We start from the raw sequence: 19387 nt of genomic DNA on the forward strand, positions 1-19387 counted from the left end.
GAAGCCTTATAAATATCTCAGTTGAAGCTTGAGAAATAAATCTTAACTCAAACCTTTAAATTTCAGGAAAGGTTTGGCCATGTCCTTATTAATTTTTTTTGCCTTTGAGCTTATTTCTAACTGCTTTCTTCCATGACATAAAAGACACAAAGGGTCATGTTCTCTAACAGTTAGACTCTAGAGTAATAAAACTAAGTACTTTATGTGTCACAAGAATGATTGGCACCAAAATAGCACTGCATATGGCTCAGTTTATACTGGCGGGACAGAGGAATCCTCATCTTTTGGTATAAAGGCTTCAAATGAGAATATTGTCAAGGTTTCAAGGGATTCAAAGTTTATCTTCAGTCACCTTTAGACCCTTTCAGAATTATAATGAGAAAAAAAGTGTTGAAAATAAATAGGACTTATTTGTATATGGAGCCAGTTCTGTATCACAGATGACCAAAATAGCAGAATAATAGTTTTCTGACAGGATGATTTCCTGACAGGACATGTTGGCATACCTCATGGTTATGCCTTTGCAGATATTTAAAACTGCTTTTGACTGTTAATATGAAATATTGCTACATTTCAAAATGCCATTTCTGGTTCCTCCTCAAATCCTTGTAATAAAAGAGAAGCAGCATGTAATTTGGATATAGTTCCAATCAATCCTATGAACTGAAACCCTCCGAGGTTCCCTGTCATCTATTGAATCAAATCCATGCCTTTTCACTTCACTCTCTAGGTTTAGCAACTGATTCCTTCTATATTTTACTAACTTTCCTTTTACATCATTCTTGAACAGTCCCTCTACTTCAGCCATGTTATCCATTGTATTAGCTATGATATCTATTCAGATTATCTTACTGACCCTTGTCTCTGCCTCTTTGTGTTAATTATATAATAAATGGGTCCTAAAGTGTTAAAAGGAAAAAAAGACAAAGCCCTTTTTCCAAGTCTTCACAGTCCCACGAATATGTATCCCCTTTGATCCTGCCCAGTAGCTGAAGCAATTTAAAAGGAGGAACAAAATTATGTACCCCCCAAAACCAGTTGCTTTGTTTCCCAGGGGACAGTCATCTATGTGACACTTAGCCAGGGAGTCAGTCTTTGCCTTCTGCCATTATGTAGATCCTCAAAAGAAATACACAATTCCATTTGGTAAAGAGTATTTAAGAAGAAAACACTAGAATCAATTCTCATACTATGGTACAGTTTTTAATCTAGATTTAGGAAGAAGCATTAAAGGGTTGAATACAGCATTGAGCAAAGTGGGCTCAGAGATAGACCATAGAAATAGAATGAATGTGCAGAGACAAGAGCTATTTTCAGACTGAGACCAAAAAGTCATGTAGCCTCAGAAGCAGCAAGACAAAAGAATTTTGAAACTGACCTAGCTATTCTTAGCTAAAGAATATCCACCAAGAGACGTGATGGTCAAAGGTAAAATTACATTTGTGTAATATGTATGTAGTTAGCTATAATTGTATATTGTTTCATAAAGTTAATTTAAGAATATATGTATAGCAAATTATTTAAATCAAATTTAGCCCTACTAGGTGACTCCTGCCATTTGGTAATAAATTGGTATCTAGGAAGTGATAGACTGTCACTGACTATGGTTACCTATACTCCCAGCTAACTGATGAAGGGGAAAGAGGGAGTTTTACAGAAATGATGACCTTCAAAAAGATGCTTGAAGGTGCAACATCTACACTGCACCACTATAAACCTCCCTCCTCCATTTATCCACTTTTCTGGCTCCTTTCCCTTCTCCAATACTGGGTTCCAGACCTACCTGTACAATATATACATTCATACTCATCAGCAAAATGTGTAAAATCATTTATATGAAGGAATGTGTTGTATAAATGTTTATATAAGGAAATATTACCTCTCTTGTTAGAAACAAAACCCAGACCATCTGTGGTTTTGGCACTAAGTGGAAAACTTCCTAGTTGATGGTGACAGTAGTAAATCAAGATGATATAATGGCAAGGGAGGGTGAAATATAGGGGCAGTTTACTGCTTGGTTACCTTCTACCACCATGATAATTATCTTTACATCATAGGGTTGCAATAAGGACTAAATAAAAAACATATGCAAGTTCAGTTAGCAGAGTACTTGGCACATAGTGGTCAACAATATTTATTGTCATTAATGTTCCCACATCTCCATCTATAGTTCCACCTCACCTGAGCTCTAGATAGGCATGTGCAATTCTGTTTTGGCCTCATCAAAAACTTCTCTCACTACTCATCTGAAGCCTTTGACTTGATTCACACTTTCAGCACATAACTTTGTCTCTTATTTTTCTTGGGTGAGACCATCAAGTCATAAACTACTTTAACTTCTCGCCACCACATTTTGTAATTTACTTCCTGTCTTAGAGGATGCAGTGAACATTCCCCTTTCAAAGCCTTTCCTTCCAACTGAGATCCAGAAACATTCTCCAATTGAACCTTATGGCACTAAATACGTCTACAGTCACTTGCACTCACCCTTCAAATCCTTGTGAGTTGACATCTTTCTCTAATATTATTGAAACTGCTTATTTTAAGGCAGTGGATCCCTATCTTGGATGCACATTGACATCCCCTGAGGAGATTTTTTAAAAATGCCTGAATTCCACCAACTGGAAATTGTGATTTAATTGGTCTGGGGAACAGTCTTGGAACTAGGTTTGTAAAACTTCCCAGATGATTTTAATGTCCAGTCAAAGTGGACAATCTCTAGTCTAAAGTCAGCAATGACCTTCTAAACTGCCTGTTTTACTGTCTTTATTTGACAATATTAGTCACATCTTCCTGTTGAAAAGTCTTCTCCTTTGGCTTATGTGATACTCATTCTTCTTTGTTCTTCTATGACATATCAAGACCACTTCGTTGCTTCTGCCCACTATTTTAAATTCAGTGCTTCTCAGGGTATCATAATTGGCTCTCATTATTTCTGATAGTATGTATTTTCACTGGTCATCTCTTCTACTCCCGTAGTTTCATAGACTAGAACCACCTATTTCTATTTCTGAGAAAAATGACATTGGGATTTTGATAGGGATTACATTGAATCTATTGATCACCTTGGGTAATATGGACATTTTAGCAATATTACATGTCTCCAAATACATGCATAAACACATCTCTCTCTCTCTCTCTCTCTCTCTCTCACACACACACACACACACACACACACACACACACACACACACACACACTGACACCATTTCTTTAAATTGATCTAAATTTACAGCTATCTGTCCATAGTAGCTATGACAGTGGGCTCTAATTTCAGACTGCCTGGGTTCCAATGCTAGTTCTATCACTTACCACCTCTGTAATATTGGGCAAGTTACTTAGCATCTCTGTGCTTATTTTATTCATTGTAAAATGGGTATAATAATGATCCCAACCTTATATCATTGCTGGGAAGATTAAATAACATAATCCATTTAAAGTGCCTTACTTCTGGTCTGTTGCTGAATAAATGTTACATATTTCTCTCATAATCAATGTTGCCATGCCCTAGGCAGAATACATGGCATGGTTCTAGCTTCTAGACCTCCATGGTACTTTACGTATACCACTATTATGACGCCAATCATATTGCATCACTATTGCTGATTGACACGTACCTTCCCAACTGTGCTATGAATTTTTTGAGGGCAAAGATTGCTTCTTCCTCACCTATAATCTTCAGAGTTTAACAAAGAACTTTGCACAGATAAGCAGACCAAAGTCTAGAAATAGGTTTTGTCCCTTTTCAACTCTAATTGATTGACAATGCTTGTGTGAAATGCCGTTTTGAAAGGGATGTGAGGCTGAAGCTGGTCTCAACAGGGGAAAGAGCATCATGATTAATTAGGGATGTCTTCCACGGGACAAACAGAGGGAGCAGTGGCACAAGTGTCATGGACATTCCATTCCAGTTTTAGATGCTGTGTAAGTAAATACTTATTGAATTAATTTTCATGAACAAATGTTACTAGTTGAAAGACATGAGCCAGTTGGAGTTATTGTTAAATAATTTAGCTAATTTCTCTTGTAGTCTAAGTTCTTTCAGAGCAGTCATTATAGATTTTATGCTAGAAACTTGTGACAACTAGAAGCATAGCATGCTCACAGCAGATAATTCATTAAATGTGATCAAATTCTGCTGAAATTTTCATTTTATAGGTTTTGCTACGTTAATATTGCACCTGCCATCTGTGATCTTTGTCATGTAAATACAGATCCTGAGATTAAGAGTTCTTTCAAGGATTTTGTAGGAACTGATATCTAAATTGTCTACATATAAGCAGACAATCATTTAAACTACTGCTAAATGCTTGATATAAGAATAGAGAAATGCACTTTTCAAATTTTGAGGGCAAAGACTGCACAGGTGGCAGTGCTGCTTAAGCATTTTCTGCTGTGGGATGAAGTGGCTTATCATACTGGGGCAAAAAGAGAGAAAATCTTAATCACCAGGGTACATTTATTTCAAGATTAACTTCATTTACCTAGCACAGTACCTGGTACATAGTTTACATTAAATGAATGCTGATGCTTAAGTGTATAAATGAACAAATGGACGGATGGATAGATGGATGGATGGATGGATGGATGGATGGATGGATAGATAGATGGATGGATGGATGAATGGATGACAGATAAACTTTGCTTCCATATAATCTTGGCAAACAAAAATTGGGCTGGGCATGGTGGCTCACGCCTTAATCCCAGCACTTTGGGAGGCCGAGTTGGGCAGATCACTTGAGGTCAGGAGTTCGAGACTAGCCTGGCCAAAATGGTGAAACTTCATACTTATTAAAAATACAAAAATTAGCAAGGTGTGGTGGCACACGCCTGTAATCTCAGCTACTCAGGAGGCTGAGGCAGGAGAATCGCTTGAATCTGGGAGGTGGAGGTTGCAGTGAGCCGAGATCATGCCACTGCACTCTAGCCTGGGTGACAAAACTCCATCTCAAAAAAAAAAAAAAGGCAGTTTAAATTTTTTTCCACCAGATGGCAATAATGTGAGATATAGGTTTAGGCTGTAATCTTGAAGAGAAGAGCAACCAACCAACTAACCAAACAAAAATGCTATTCGGAGAAAAAGAAGCATCAAAAGAACAGATTTAGATGACAGAAATGAAATGTTTGTGTCATCTGTAATACCTTAGGAGTCTATGATCTTGTGAGACTTGTATCAGGTCCTCAACATACCTCCTTTTTATGCATGGATGACTTCTCATTCATAATTACTTTGCAGTAAAATGGGGATATTCAAAAACTAATCTTATCTATATAAAATTACTGGTCAATTCACATAACTAAAATTATTACCCTTGGTATATATAGATCCATGCATTTATATTTTCATTTTAAATACTAATTTCTTAGTTAATTGATGCCTCCCTTGGATGTGAGTCTGCTTGGGAACAATAGCTAGCCTGTGTGCCTCTAGGAAATCTTTCCCTGCTATTCAACCTGCCAAAAATCATATGAAATAAGCCTGCCTAGGGTTCATTCATCCTGTTAGCAAAGAATTGTGAATAATATTATATTAGTGTCCATCCCTTAATTCAAAAGCTTTTGAAAAATAAGAAATTCAGTTTTAGAGTCCAGCATTCCACATAAACATGGAGTAGGGTGCTGTTGTTTTGGAAAATAAAGATAATATGAACATATCTTCAGATGGTATAGAGTATTTTCTCTTATTAATACTTCTCAAAACAAGTGTTCAATTGGATAAAACATTAACTTTCCTAAAAAGTGGAAATAAGCAGACTCAGGAATATTTCACGGTAAATTATATAGCATATCATCTGTCCTTTTCTAATGATAATCAGAATGAAAAGGCATTTAACCTCCTTATAAACGCTTGGTCACTGGAGGCTGACAAGGTTGTTGAAGAAAATGAAGGGAAACTAAACATTTTTTGAATTCCTAAATATCATCACTCTCATGATGGCAATCAATACTTATCACAACCTCCTGACATAGGTATGGAAGACAGTGTGGTATAGTGAAGAATGGGGGCTTTAGAGCCATAGACTTGATTTCTGATCCTAACTCTCACCTCTCCTTTAGCTGTGCAACCTCTGGCAAGTTACGTCTCTCCAAGTCTTAGTTATCTCATCTGTAAACTGGGGATAATAGCGCATACCTCATCCATCAGGTGTTTATGAGGAACAAATGTAAAGCACCTTGCAGAGTGCTAGAATAGAATAGGTACAATTCCAAATTTATCATTATTATTATGATGATGGTGATGATGATGAAGTCAATTTTGCAGAAGAAGAAAACAGATTCAGAGCTGAAGTATCTCGCTTAAGTTTATATAGCTAGTAAACTTAAAAGGCATCTAGCACCATACCTGGCACCATAGCAGGTGTCAATCAACATTTTGCTTGCATTCCTCCTTCCTGATCTAAAACTCAATGATTTTTTGAGATCTTATTCCTTTAAAATAATGGGTTAGGCTCAACTTTACCTTGGTTGATGCAAGATTCAACCACTGACATACATTTGCAAAAATTAAAAGCATTTTTTTCTGACTCATAGGTAGTAATACATGGATTAAGACAATAAAGAGGATTCCAGGTCTTGCAAAAAAGATAATTAGGCCTGCCATTTTGCCTAACATAGGACAAGTCATTTCTCCTTCAAAGGGGTACATATTTTCCCTCCTAGGTGTCCTACCGATTGGCAGTCAGTGGCAGATGAGGTACTGTTTCCAGACTTTTAGCTCCCAGATCTGTATACTTTATTTTATATAAGTCAGTGCACTGAAGGATGGTGCAGGCTAAAAATATAAATTGGTTCAAAATGTGTTTATGTCAGTTCATGGATGATAGATTCAGGTTTTTGTCCTTGGCCTTTTTCTAGTCTCAACCTTCTACACACTCTCCCTGGGTAATCTCATCCATCCCCCAGCATCTCTATTCTGAGACACTGATGAGCTCAAATCTACTTATAACGACAGCCCAGATCTGTTCTGAATCCTAGACACACATTTCCATTCGCTGATGGGAAAAGCTACCTGGATGTCATATCAGCATCTGAAACTTAACATGTCTAAAAAGAAACTCATCTTCTTCCCTTCCAAACCTGCTCCTCCTGCTGTGTTCCTTCTCTTGGTAAATTAATTACTATTCTCTCAGTTTCCCAAACTTAAAACTTTAGAGTCATCCTTGATCTATTATTTCTTTCAACTTCAACCAGTAATCAATTATGAGGTTCTATCAATTTGAACACACTTATATCTCTTGAGTGTGTCTCTTCATCTCCACAGACATTGTTTGGACCTCTAACGTGATTCTTAGCTCTGGCCTAATTCAGTGGCCTCATAGATTTTTCTCCCTGCATCCCATTATTTCCAGTTGCAATCAATCTTCTACACTGCTGCCTACACTTCTACAATTCGCCTGTATACACTTCTTATCCTAAAAATTACAATTCATCATGAAATTCTCCACTAATTGAAAGCTTTCTTTTTCAATGTTTAAAGGAAATTTTAAAAAACTCCTAAATTGGGCATGTGAGACTTCACAATCTGGCTCCAATATACCTTGCTCTAGTCATATTGAATGTTTCACCATTACAGGCCTTCTTCAGAGCTTTATACTTTGCACTTGCTTATTTGCTTTCTAGGAATGTCCTTCTGGTAAACTTTTATTCAAATTTTAAGTTAGATCAATCAAATATCACCTTTCTATGTACTCTGATTCCTCTAAAGAAGTTAATTGTTTCATTCTGTGTACTTCCACAGCACCTTTTTTTTTTTATCTGTAAAAGCACTTCATACATTTAATTGCAATAACGTGTTTTGAGTGTCTATTTTCTCCACTGCATTATAAGTTTCCTGCAAGCAGTCATCTCCATCCTCAGCATTGGCTTCAAGGTCTGACACATATTAATTGGTAAATAAAAGCTTATTGAATAAAAATAATCCATTGAAAGGAAGTTAGAATGACATCATGGAGACAAACTCCCCTCACCCCAAATTCCTTTTAATGAAACTGCACAGAGACAAAATCTGAGGCTGGCCAACTCTTTATACTGACTCAGCATAAAATTGCTTATGTTTTTAGAACTGTCACCAGAATGCATTCTTATTTCTACCCACAATATATTAGGTCAACCACTCTACATCCTAAACACACAATCCATAAATCACAATTGCAAAGTCATCTTCTGTAAAGATAAACTTACAGATAAGTATTTTAATGAGAACTAGGCATTTCCTAAAGCCAAAAACATTTCCATAGGAAATCATTTCCCAATTGTCAGGCAGAAGAAGAAAATTATTTTAGAACAAATTTACATGCTATTAACTGAAAAAAATAGGAAATATTAAAATGAATTCCTTGAAAAGAAAGATGTAAAACTTTTACCAATTATGTTAAGGGATGAAAATGAGTAATATAGTTAACATCACAAATATTTAATGTATATTTAAGTGTTAGAATGAATATCTTAAATTTTGGCTCAATTTAAGGTTGTTTTTACAATGTAAGATTCCAGTACTAATTAGAGTACTGTAATTTTCATTTGTGATAATTGCATTTGACATGGCAATATTTAAAGAGTAGTTTTCAATGCATGATAAGCACTTACATTTCAGTTGTAGCAGCTAATTCCTTAAATGAAACAATTATAAAGCATATATTATATGCAAAGTTTTATGGAAAATAGAGATGTCTTGATCCCCATCTTCATTGAGTATACAGTCTAGGGAAATATATACAACCATAAGAAGAGGTTAAAAAGAGGCTGGGCGTGGTGGCTTATGCCTGTAATCCCAGCACTTTGGGAGGCTGAGGTGGGCAGATCACATGAGGCCAGAAGTTTGAGAACAGCCTGGCCAATATGGTGAAACCCCATCTCTACTAAAAATACAAAAACATTAGCCAGGCATGGTGGCGCGTACCTGAAATCCCAGCTACTCAGGAGGCTGAGGCATGAGAATCACTTGAGCCTAGGAGGCAGAGGTTGCAGTAAGCCAAGATCATGCCACTGCATTCCAGCCTGGGCAACAGAGTGAGACTCTGTCAAAGGAAAAAAAAAAAAAAAAAAAAGGTAAAAAGAATGTATTCTCAAAGTTCACAGAGGAAGATCACCTACACAGTGAAACAGTGATGATGTTGGGGGTGATGGTGAGGCAATGATTTAGTGGGAAAGGATGCTTGTAAGCTAGGCCTTGAAAGATGGTTGAATATGCATAAAGAGAGATAGCAGCGAATTGTATACCAAGAAAGATGTAACAACACAGCAAAGGGATTGAAAAGGGATGGGGTGAGATCCCGGTAGACCAGTTAAGAAAGAAATAACAATCTAGGTTAGATATAATGAGAGTAATGATCATGAGAATGGAGAGGAGAAAACGGATTTGAGACATGTAGAGATTAACTCTGCTGGATGAAGAAACTGATTAGATACAGTAAGTATGTGTGGTTGACTGGGTGAATGGGAGCATCATTAACAGATGTAGGTGATACAAGGAAGATGAGTGGGATTAGGAATGTTAAGATGATTGCTTCTACTTTAGAAAGATTGGTTTAGAGGTGTCAGTGTATTATTCGTTTGGAAATGCCGGGGAGGTTAACTGAAAATTTAGGACTAGAGTTTAGGAAGGAGGTTAGGTCTGAAGATAAATATGTGAAGGTCACTCAAATAGATGTGATCATTGAAGCCATCTGAGTAAAATATTTCAGGGTTCAAGCAGTAATCTTCAATCTTGAGCAGGAATCAGAATCCCCTGGGGGTTTATTAAACCACAAATGGGTCCCACCCCCAGGGTTTCTGACTCAATATGTCTAGGGTGGGGCTGGAGAATTTACATTCTAAAAAAATTCTCAAGTTTTGCTGATGTTGTTAGTCAAGTCCATACTTGGAGGACCTAGAAAATTAAGTCTATTGCTTTTTTTCTCAGCATTAACTTATTCATAAAAAAAGATAACTTGTGTCATCTGGGCGCGGTGGCTCATGCCTATAATCCCAGCACATTCGGAGGCTGAGGCGGGTGGATCACGAGGTCAGGAGTTTGAGACCAGCCTGACCAACATGGTGAAACTCCATCTCTATTAAAAATATAAAATGTAGCTGAGCATGGTGGGGCGCACCTGTAATCCCAGCTACTCAGGTGGCTGAGGCAGGAGAATTGCTTGAACTCGGGAGGTGGAAGTTGCAGTAAGCCGAGTTTGCGCCATTGCACTCCAGACTGGGCAACGGAGTGAGACTCTGTCTCAAAACAAGACAAAACAAAACAAAACAAAACAAAAAAACAAAAAACCTTGTGCCAACGTCAGTATCTTCTGCGTCATTAAAATAGTGTCTAACACAGTTTATCTATCAGTTGGAACAGGAAATCATATTTCTACTAGTTTTTTTTTGTTAGAAACTGTCTTGTCAATCCATAACTGAGAAACTAAGGCTGCCCAAAGAATATGCTCCAAAATATGGCTATTGTAGGAAGGGTTCTAAAAAATTCTTACTTTCCTTTCAGTCTCGGCTGTGCAATGTTTCTACATTCTGGTAATAGACTTTCTGGAACCCTGTTTGGTGGTCTCCACTAACCTGCTAGCTTTGTCAGCATATTTATTTGAGACTTTTGTCCCATATAAGCAATGGCTTGAAAAGCACTTAGCTGTTTACTTTTCATCTTACTATAAATTATTTATCCTTCAGTGTATAAATGGCTATTTGTAGGATTAGACAAATTTTGAATGTTCTGATAAGAGGACTGCAGCATCTAAATTCATGCATAATCCGTAAAAAGCACATGTAACCTACAACCTCAGTTGGGTTGGCATATGAAATAGATTCTCCGAGCATATATAAGCTGTGCGAATTATTAACCAGTTAACATTAGCAAATTTATTTTTGAAACAAAAGTTTATGCACACAAGCATTCTCTAATGAGAAATAATATTAGTTATAAAGATCCAACAAAAACATACCTTGAGTAGATTTTTCTACTTCTTTCTTCTTTCTACTCTGGCTATTGTAATTCATCCTCAGCTCCTGGTTATACTCGTGCAGGGTTTCCCTGGAGTTGTATGACTGTCTTGGTTTTCTTCCATCTTCACTCTCATCAGAAGAACTGGTGTAAGCTAGATCCATTTCATGCTTGACTTTTGATAGAGGCTGGTAGGGTTTGCAGTCAGTTTGCTCCATCTCTGATTAAGCAAGCTCAGTTTCATGAAAAAAGGATGAGGAAGTCCTTTAATGCAAGCAGTCCTGGAAGAGAAAGGGAAAAACACAAGCCTTCTTAGATTTATCTTTTTGTGAGGAAATGCGTCTGGCAGATTCACAATTGGTCCTGATAATACTATCAAAGGAGAGAAGTAAAAGACAAACTAGATGACATGAAGCTAGCCGCAGGCAATAATAACACTCCGTCTTACATACATACATTGTCAAGCATTAAGGATTAAGCTGGAGGTTGCAGCATCAGAAAATACTCAAGGTAAAAGAGAGACAGCCTTCAAAAATATTTGTATTGGAATTCAAATAGAGGACAACGTTGTTCTGTGGTGTGTCTGTTTTTAATGTTAAAATCAGTGGTTAGATTAAAAAATGTTATCGGATTTGAAAGGGGTGAGGAATACAAACATTAACCCAGCACATCCCACATTTGAAGTGAAAACTGGTAAGAGAACTACATTCAGAAAGAACACATTCTTGCCTCTGGTTTAATATTACATTTAAGACAGGGGCTCTGAGGAAGGGAAGGATTCTGAGTGAGAGAGCTCATGAAATAAAGTGTCCTTGAGGGGGACTGAACTCTTTGTGCTCATATTGTGGCTTTTGAGCCTCAGGCCTGCAGAGCATTTTTAATGAGTTAGGTAGTGGTAAATTTTTGTTCTTCATAGTACTGAGAGGATGTAAACAACACTTCTGGTGAGTATACTGGTACAGGAACAGCGGGATCTAAATCGGTTTTGGAAATAGCAATTTTAAACTTCATGATAAATCACCGAAAGAACCCCGTTTCCCCATAGAATGCTGAGCTAGGAGCCACTAAAGGTCTTAGGGCCAGTAGAAGCATTAACTGCTCTACTTAGCATGGAGAGATTTGAGAAGATCAAGTGTCATCTGAGATGTCAAAGTCCTCTGTAAAGTTACAAGCCCTATAAAAATGTTCTTATTTTCATTCTTTACATTATTTTATCATCACCATTTCAGTCCACTGCTGCAACTTTGCAACTTGGTCTTTTCATACAATGTTTAAAAATTTAGTTAGAAACCAATTAACTTTATGATTTTATTTTGCAGTGAAATTGACTCCTTTATTTTCCTTCAGCTCTTCATCATATGTGTTTTCAAAGAAATCTATAGACATCCAAATGGTGGCTCCTCTATCATATACACTATCTCATATTTTGGAATTCCTATTGCATTTATGGCAAGCACATAGAATACAGAAAACATTCAAAAAAGACTTTTAACTTTTCAAAGCATGATGTAGGCTGATTTTCTTTAAAAAAGGCTTATACATTTGACTGATATATGTTTTAAATGGTTCATATTGTTTTGTAGTATGAACAAAGTTTCACAAGTAAAGGTCTTCTTTTTCTAATCAAATGTTAAGGTCTTGAAGGCAGGATGTGAGTCTTAACGTCTTGTTATATCCCCCACACCGCTAAGCATTACTCTAGGCACACACGTAGTAGAAACTATTTAACTCCTGAACCTACAAACTGTCTATAGAGACACCTAGTTTGGTTTGAACTAATATGAGAGATGAGCATGCTTAAAGATAAAGCAGCAGATATGAATATATATATATATATGTATATATATATGTGTGTGTGTATATACACACATACACACACACACACACACACACATATATATATACCAACGATTCAACAACAATCTAATCTCATGCCAGTATACTGGCTTCATATACTGTCTACATACCCATAACTTCTCAGTTTATAGCTTCAGCATGGGTCTTGACCCTGAGCCACAACTTTGAATATCCAACTGTCTACTCAATATCTGTACTTGATTGTCTAAAAGATATGTCAAACATAGTATGTTCAAAAGTGAGCTCTTAATTCCTACCCCTTCCCAAACCCAATCCTTCCATTGTCTTCCTTATATTGATATTAATAGATGGCCACAATGCTCTTCTGTTTGCTCAGGCCAAAGAACTTGAAGTCATTTTTGACTCCTGTCTTTCACAACCCACACGCAATCTGTCAGTAAACCCTGTTGGTCTTGCCTTTGATATGTATCCAGAATCCAACCAGATCTGTTCAATTTCCCACTACCACATCAGTTCAAGCCATCATATCCCTCCTGGATTATTGCAATTGTTTCCTAATTGGTTTCCTTCTTACACTACTGCCCTCCACACTGCAGCCAGAATAAAACTTTAAAATTTAAGTCGTATCACATCTCACCTTTGCTCAGAAGCATGTACCTTACTCTACCTTTGCTCATGTATCCTAGCTGCACTAACCCTGTTGCTGTTTGTGAAAACACCAGGCATATTTGTGCTTCACAGCCTTTGCAACCTCCCATCAAAAAATACCATAAAATGGTACATCTCATCTTTCTGCTTGTCTTTCAAAGAACTTATTACCAAATTACACACTATGTATTTTACTTATTTGTTTATCATCTGCCATCTGTCTCTCCCCACTAAAACATAAGCTCCATGAAGGGAGGGATTTTTATCTCTTCTATTCATTGCTATATCATTCAGAAAAAGCATAGTGCCTTGCATGTAGTAGATACTTGGTCAATACATGTTGAATGAATAAATAAACAATTGTTGAAAACTCTCAAGAGGGGCTGGAGAGAATGTGAAAATGTATAAGCCATAGTCTCTGCCCCTGAGAAACTCACAGCTTAATATATACAATAAGTGAACAACTCTACTACAAAGCAGAATGAAGTGGCTCTTACACGCAAAAGACAAAAACAGTAATGTATGAGCACTAAAGATGAAAATATTGGAAAAGGATTGCACTTGATTCAGCTAGTTGTCACCACAACCACTGAAATTCCATTGAGCATCTATAACGCTAGTTTTAATCTTTCTTCTTAGGTTTCCATAACATGATCTTCAGGAGATGCTATGGAAACCTAAGAAGAAAGGTGAACAGTTGTCTGACTTTGCTACAAACAGTGCAAATTGAGAACCGTACCAATAGCAGGCTTCCAGAGATGTAGTTTTGCAGCCAGGGATTAGGTTTTCACCCAGAAAAGGAGGCATGTATAAAATTCACCTAACGTCTAAACGGGTCTTTCCTTTCTACAAATGCCACAGCTTCCCCAGTCCATCCCATATCTAGCCATGTCTCTTCTTCGCATGGAACACTGATGATTCACACAGCTTTAATCTAGCCCCGAGAGCTTTCTCAAGCTATGTACACCTATTTCAACTGTAAAGTGGGCAGCTTTACTCAGAGGTCCCTTAGTTATGGCAAGTCAGTATTTCCTCCCTCCCAAAACGTGTTCATCTTCTCAAACTTCCCCATCTCTGTTAATAGCCACATTAGTAGTTCAAGTCAGAAACCTAGAACTTACCACTCCTCCATCCACAAAAGCATCTACCTCATTGCTAGGTCGCATTGCAATCTACAGTCTCTCTCTTCCTTTCCATCCCAGTTGCCACTGCTTTAGCTAAGTCCCTCATCAGTTCTGCCTGAACTGTAGACATTCCTTCCCCCATACCCTTCCTGCTCCAACCCATTCTGCACACTGCCACTAGGGTCAATGTAAAGTTCTTCAGTGGCTGTGAGAGCTGAACTATAAAAGGAATGTATTAGTGGACTAGATACTGGAAACAGGAGAAAATAAATTTGACAAGGGTAGTTGCATTATTAAAAATATACAAAGAGTGTCTCAAATTTCTAAGCTGCTCAAGAATACTAAATACTCAAAGTAGAGTTTAGGTAAATAAAAATGGTTGCTGAGTGGGATAAAATATATATACAGAAACTTTGAAAAACTTGCTCAGTTTTTCTGTTAATGTAAAACAACACCAAAAAATGAAATCTATTAATTAAAATACAAAAATAAAATTAAAAGGTAAAAATAATTCACCGAACTTCATTTCAACCAATTCATTTCAACTTAAGCTTCATTAACTTAACTTCATTTCAACTTAAGCTTCAGTTGATTATGAATCTCCACTAATCTTAATGCCACTCAAACCTAACGATTTAAATTAAAAAATGAAAAATGTCCCACTTTGAATGCTGAATGTTGTGTTTTGGCAAATATGATTTATCACGTTAAAATCACCCTTATTTTTATGTATGGAAACTGAGACATTCTCTTTTCCCTCCATAGGTTTATTTGCAACCAGAGAGAGAGAGAGAGACTTTCCTATAGCCATTTGGAAACTCTTTCAAATATCTAATCATAGCTATTCATAGCCATGAATCAGCTAGGAATGTCATATCTATTCAAGGTTATTAAGTGTCCTTGGAAGCAATCTTCCTTCAAACCACAAAAGTGGTATAAACCAAGAGAAAATAATCCTTTCCTGCTCCTTGACACTCAACGATAACTTTTTGTCCTAAAATTTGTGTCAGTGGACCCAGGTGACAAGGAAAACTTTCCAGGTCTCTCTAAGCATGTGATATGGAGGTGCACCCAATTCTGTGTGCCTAGAGTTGTGAAATAGTAACTGTCATATTTGTCAAAGGCTTGAGAAACAGAGTTTGAATTCACCAATAAATAACTCATTTTTTTTCAAAATAAAAAAGTAGAAAACATTAAGAAAAAGATTAAAATTTTAAATCCACCAAAGGTTGAAAGCATAATTCTAAAAGAATGTTGTTCCAAATACTCTATGGTAAAGTATAGGTTCATATTTGCTTAATTGACTTTTTCATTCAGTGCCCATCATGGCATCCTGGGGGTCCACTGTCAAGTAAATGTTATTTAGACATGATGATGAAACTGTCAACTTACAGAAAAATCAAATATACATATAACGTTATTCACACCCAAATAATATCATTTCTGTATTATTTTGATAATGATAAACTCGAAGACAAAGCAAATGTGTATGGAAAACACATGCTGCTATGGAACAGAGTGCAAAACAAAGAAGTCAATTATTGTTTCTACTGCAGAAGATACCTTCAGATAGTTCACAAAGTATGAATTCCAATGTCACCACCTGTGGCTTGCTCTTGTACTTTAAACTCTCTACTTGCTAACAAGACAAAGTCTAAGTGACTTTAGAAGAGAGCCATGGAGACTTATGTTCATTTGTTTAGTCACTGTAAGGTTAGGGAGAGACAACTTAGTATGTGGAAATAATTCACCTTCAAGTGACAGAATTATCACAATAAAAGTAACAGCAGCAGTAGCAGTTAATTCATAAAGCAGTTATCAGGTACCAGGTGCCATATTAGTGCTTTTATTACATTAACTCGTTTAATTCTTTTTTTTTTAAATTTATTTATTATTATTGTACTTTAAGTTGTAGGGTACATGTGCATAACGTGCAGGTTTGTTACATATGTATACTTGTGCCATGTTGGTGTGCTGCACCCATCAACTCATCATTTACATCAGGTATAACTCCCAATGCAGTCCCTCCCCCCTGCCCCTTCCCCATGATAGGCCCCTGTGTGTGATGTTCCCCTTCCTGAGTCCAAGTGATCTCATTGTTCAGTTCCCACCTATGAGTGAGAACATGCGGTGTTTGGTTTTCTGTTCTTGTGATAGTTTGCTAAGAATGATGGTTTCCAGCTGCATCCATGTCCCTACAAAGGACGCAAACTCATCTTTTTGATGGCTGCATAGTATTCCATGGTGTACATGTGCCACATTTTCTTAATCCAATCTGTCACTGATGGACATTTGGGTTGATTCCAAGTCTTTGCTATTGTGAATAGTGCTGCCATAAACATACGTGTGCATGTGTCTTTATAGCAGCATAATTTATAATCCTTTGGGTATATACCCAGTAATGGGATGGCTGGGTCATATGGTACATCTAGTTCTAGATCCTTGAGGAATCGCCATACTGTTTTCCATAATGGTTGAACTAGTTTACAATCCCACCAACAGTGTAAAAGTGTTCCTATTTCTCCACATCCTCTCCAGCACCTGTTGTTTCCTGACTTTTTAATGATCGCCATTCTAACTGGTGTGAGATGGTATCTCATTGTGGTTTTGATTTGCATTTCTCTGATGGCCAGTGATGATGAGCATTTTTTCATGTGTCTGTTGGCTGTATGAATGTCTTCTTTTGAGAAATGTCTGTTAAGCAACGGCAGCAAAAGCCAAAATTGACAAATGGGATCTCATTAAATTAAAGAGCTTCTGCACAGCAAAAGAAACTACCATCAGAGTGAACAGGCAACCTACAGAATGGGAGAAAATTTTTGCAATCTACTCATCTGACAAAGGGCTAATATCCAGAACCTACAAAGAACTCAAACAAATTTACAAGAAAAAAACAAACAACCCCATCAAAAAGTGGGCAACTCGTTTAATTCTTATAGCACCCTGTGAGGTAGGTACTGTTTTTAATCCCCATTTTGCAGATAAAGAAAACCAAGGAACAGAGAAGTTAAGTTACTTGCCAAAGTCACACATGTAGTAAATAGCAGGACTGAGATTTCAATTCCTACAGTCTGTCTCCAATGGCCCCACTCTTAACCACTCGTCTACATCGCTCTTCAGAACATGTGGCAGAATGACTTTAGGCAAATCACCTCCCCTCTCTCAAGGCATTCTTTTTCTAAATGTAAAATAAGGAGATTGGATTATCTCAAAGAACTCTTCCAACTCTAAAATTCTACAATTGTATATGAAATATGAAGGGAAGTTTAGATTGATTTGCAAAATGTAAAATGATGAGTATAAAGGCCACGTTTACATTATTTATCATTCCTTCTCCTCTTTCCTTTTTTCTTTTCTCCTCCTCTCCCTATCCCTAGCCTTCTCACACACACTCCAATCTACTGTAGCGTAGTTGAACTAAAATATCGTTTTGAATCCGTGGACCTGAGTATATATCTATGCACTGAGGATAACCTTTCCTCCACTATCCTTTTATGTTCTTTCCATTTCTCATTCTTAATCAATACATTGCCCTCTCAAAATGGGAACCTGTTCCTGGTTTACCCTCAGAAAATACAGTCTGGTCCTACTCACAGCAGCTGCTTATAGTTTGGAACTTCCACCAAATAGTCTCACTCCACCTCAGAAAAATAAATTAAAGGGTACATAGAATATTGCCTAAGGATACCAGGCCTTCTTAGCACAACAGATAGAGGAAATGAGGCCACACAGTACCTGGGGAATAGCTAGCAAAGGAGGATAGTACTCTTTGGAATTATTACAATAATTTTTCCTCAATAAGGACCTGTTACATTAATGCAGATTGACTGATTCGGAAAACACTGGATTTAAGAAGCTCTTAAAAGAAAGGTGAAATTCTGACTGGTTCTCCTCTTACCTTTCTTTGTTTTTCTTTTTTTTTTTTTTTTAATTTATTTATTATTATTATACTTTAAGTTCTAGGGTACATGTGCATAACGTGCAGGTTTGTTACATATGTACACTTGTGCCATGTTGGTGTGCTGCACCCATCAACTCGTCAGCACCCATCAACTCGTCATTTACATCAGGTATAACTCCCAGTGCAATCCCTCCCCCCCTCCCCCCTCCCCATGATAGCCCCGGTGTGTGATGTTCCCCTTCCTGAGTCCAAGTGATCTCATTGTTCAGTTCCCACCTATGAGTGAGAACATGCGGTGTTTGGTTTTCTGTTCTTGTGATAGTTTGCTAAGAATGATGGTTTCCAGCTGCATCCATGTCCCTACAAAGGACACAAACTCATCCTTTTTGATGGCTGCATAGTATTCCATGGTGTATATGTGCCACATTTTCTTAATCCAGCCTGTCACTGATGGACATTTGGGTTGATTCCAAGTCTTTGCTATTGTGAATAGTGCCGCAATAAACATACATGTGCATGTGTCTTTATAGCAGCATGATTTATAATCCTTTGGGTATATACCCAGTAATGGGATGGCTGGGTCATATGGTACATCTAGTTCTAGATCCTTGAGGAATCGCCATACTCTTTTCCATAATGGTTGAACTAGTTTACAATCCCACCAACAGTGTAAAAGTATTCCTATTTCTCCACATCCTCTCCAGCACCTGTTGTTTCCTGACTTTTTAATGATTGCCATTCTAACTGGTGTGAGATGGTATCTCATTGTGGTTTTGATTTGCATTTCTCTGGTGGCAGGAAGCACTTGAGAAGTGAACTGCTGTGGGTGTGAGAAAATAAAAGCTGTAAAAGTACATAATCACCTAATCTCCCCCATAATCCTACCAGCCTGTAAGAGTGACTGCTGTCATTCTGGTCCATTTCCCTCCAGTCATAATATGCACACAAATTTCTTCATGTTGCTTCCTT

At 37.3% G+C, this 19387-nt stretch overlaps 1 protein-coding gene across 2 annotated transcripts in view; it reads right to left on the reverse strand.

Moving 5' to 3' along the window:
* The window catches only part of LOC126946392 (teneurin-1-like), a 316366-nt gene that overhangs the window by 63085 nt on the left and 233894 nt on the right, over window positions 1-19387 (reverse strand). For both annotated transcript variants that reach the window (XM_050776616.1, XM_050776615.1), the window contains one exon: window positions 10929-11208. In XM_050776616.1, coding sequence (XP_050632573.1) covers window positions 10929-11145 — 217 coding nt within the window. In that variant the 5' untranslated portion in view covers window positions 11146-11208. The remainder of the gene's footprint in view (window positions 1-10928; window positions 11209-19387) is intronic.

The sequence above is a fragment of the Macaca thibetana genome, chromosome X (assembly GCF_024542745.1).
Source record: "Macaca thibetana thibetana isolate TM-01 chromosome X, ASM2454274v1, whole genome shotgun sequence".
Lineage (NCBI taxonomy): Eukaryota > Metazoa > Chordata > Mammalia > Primates > Cercopithecidae > Macaca > Macaca thibetana.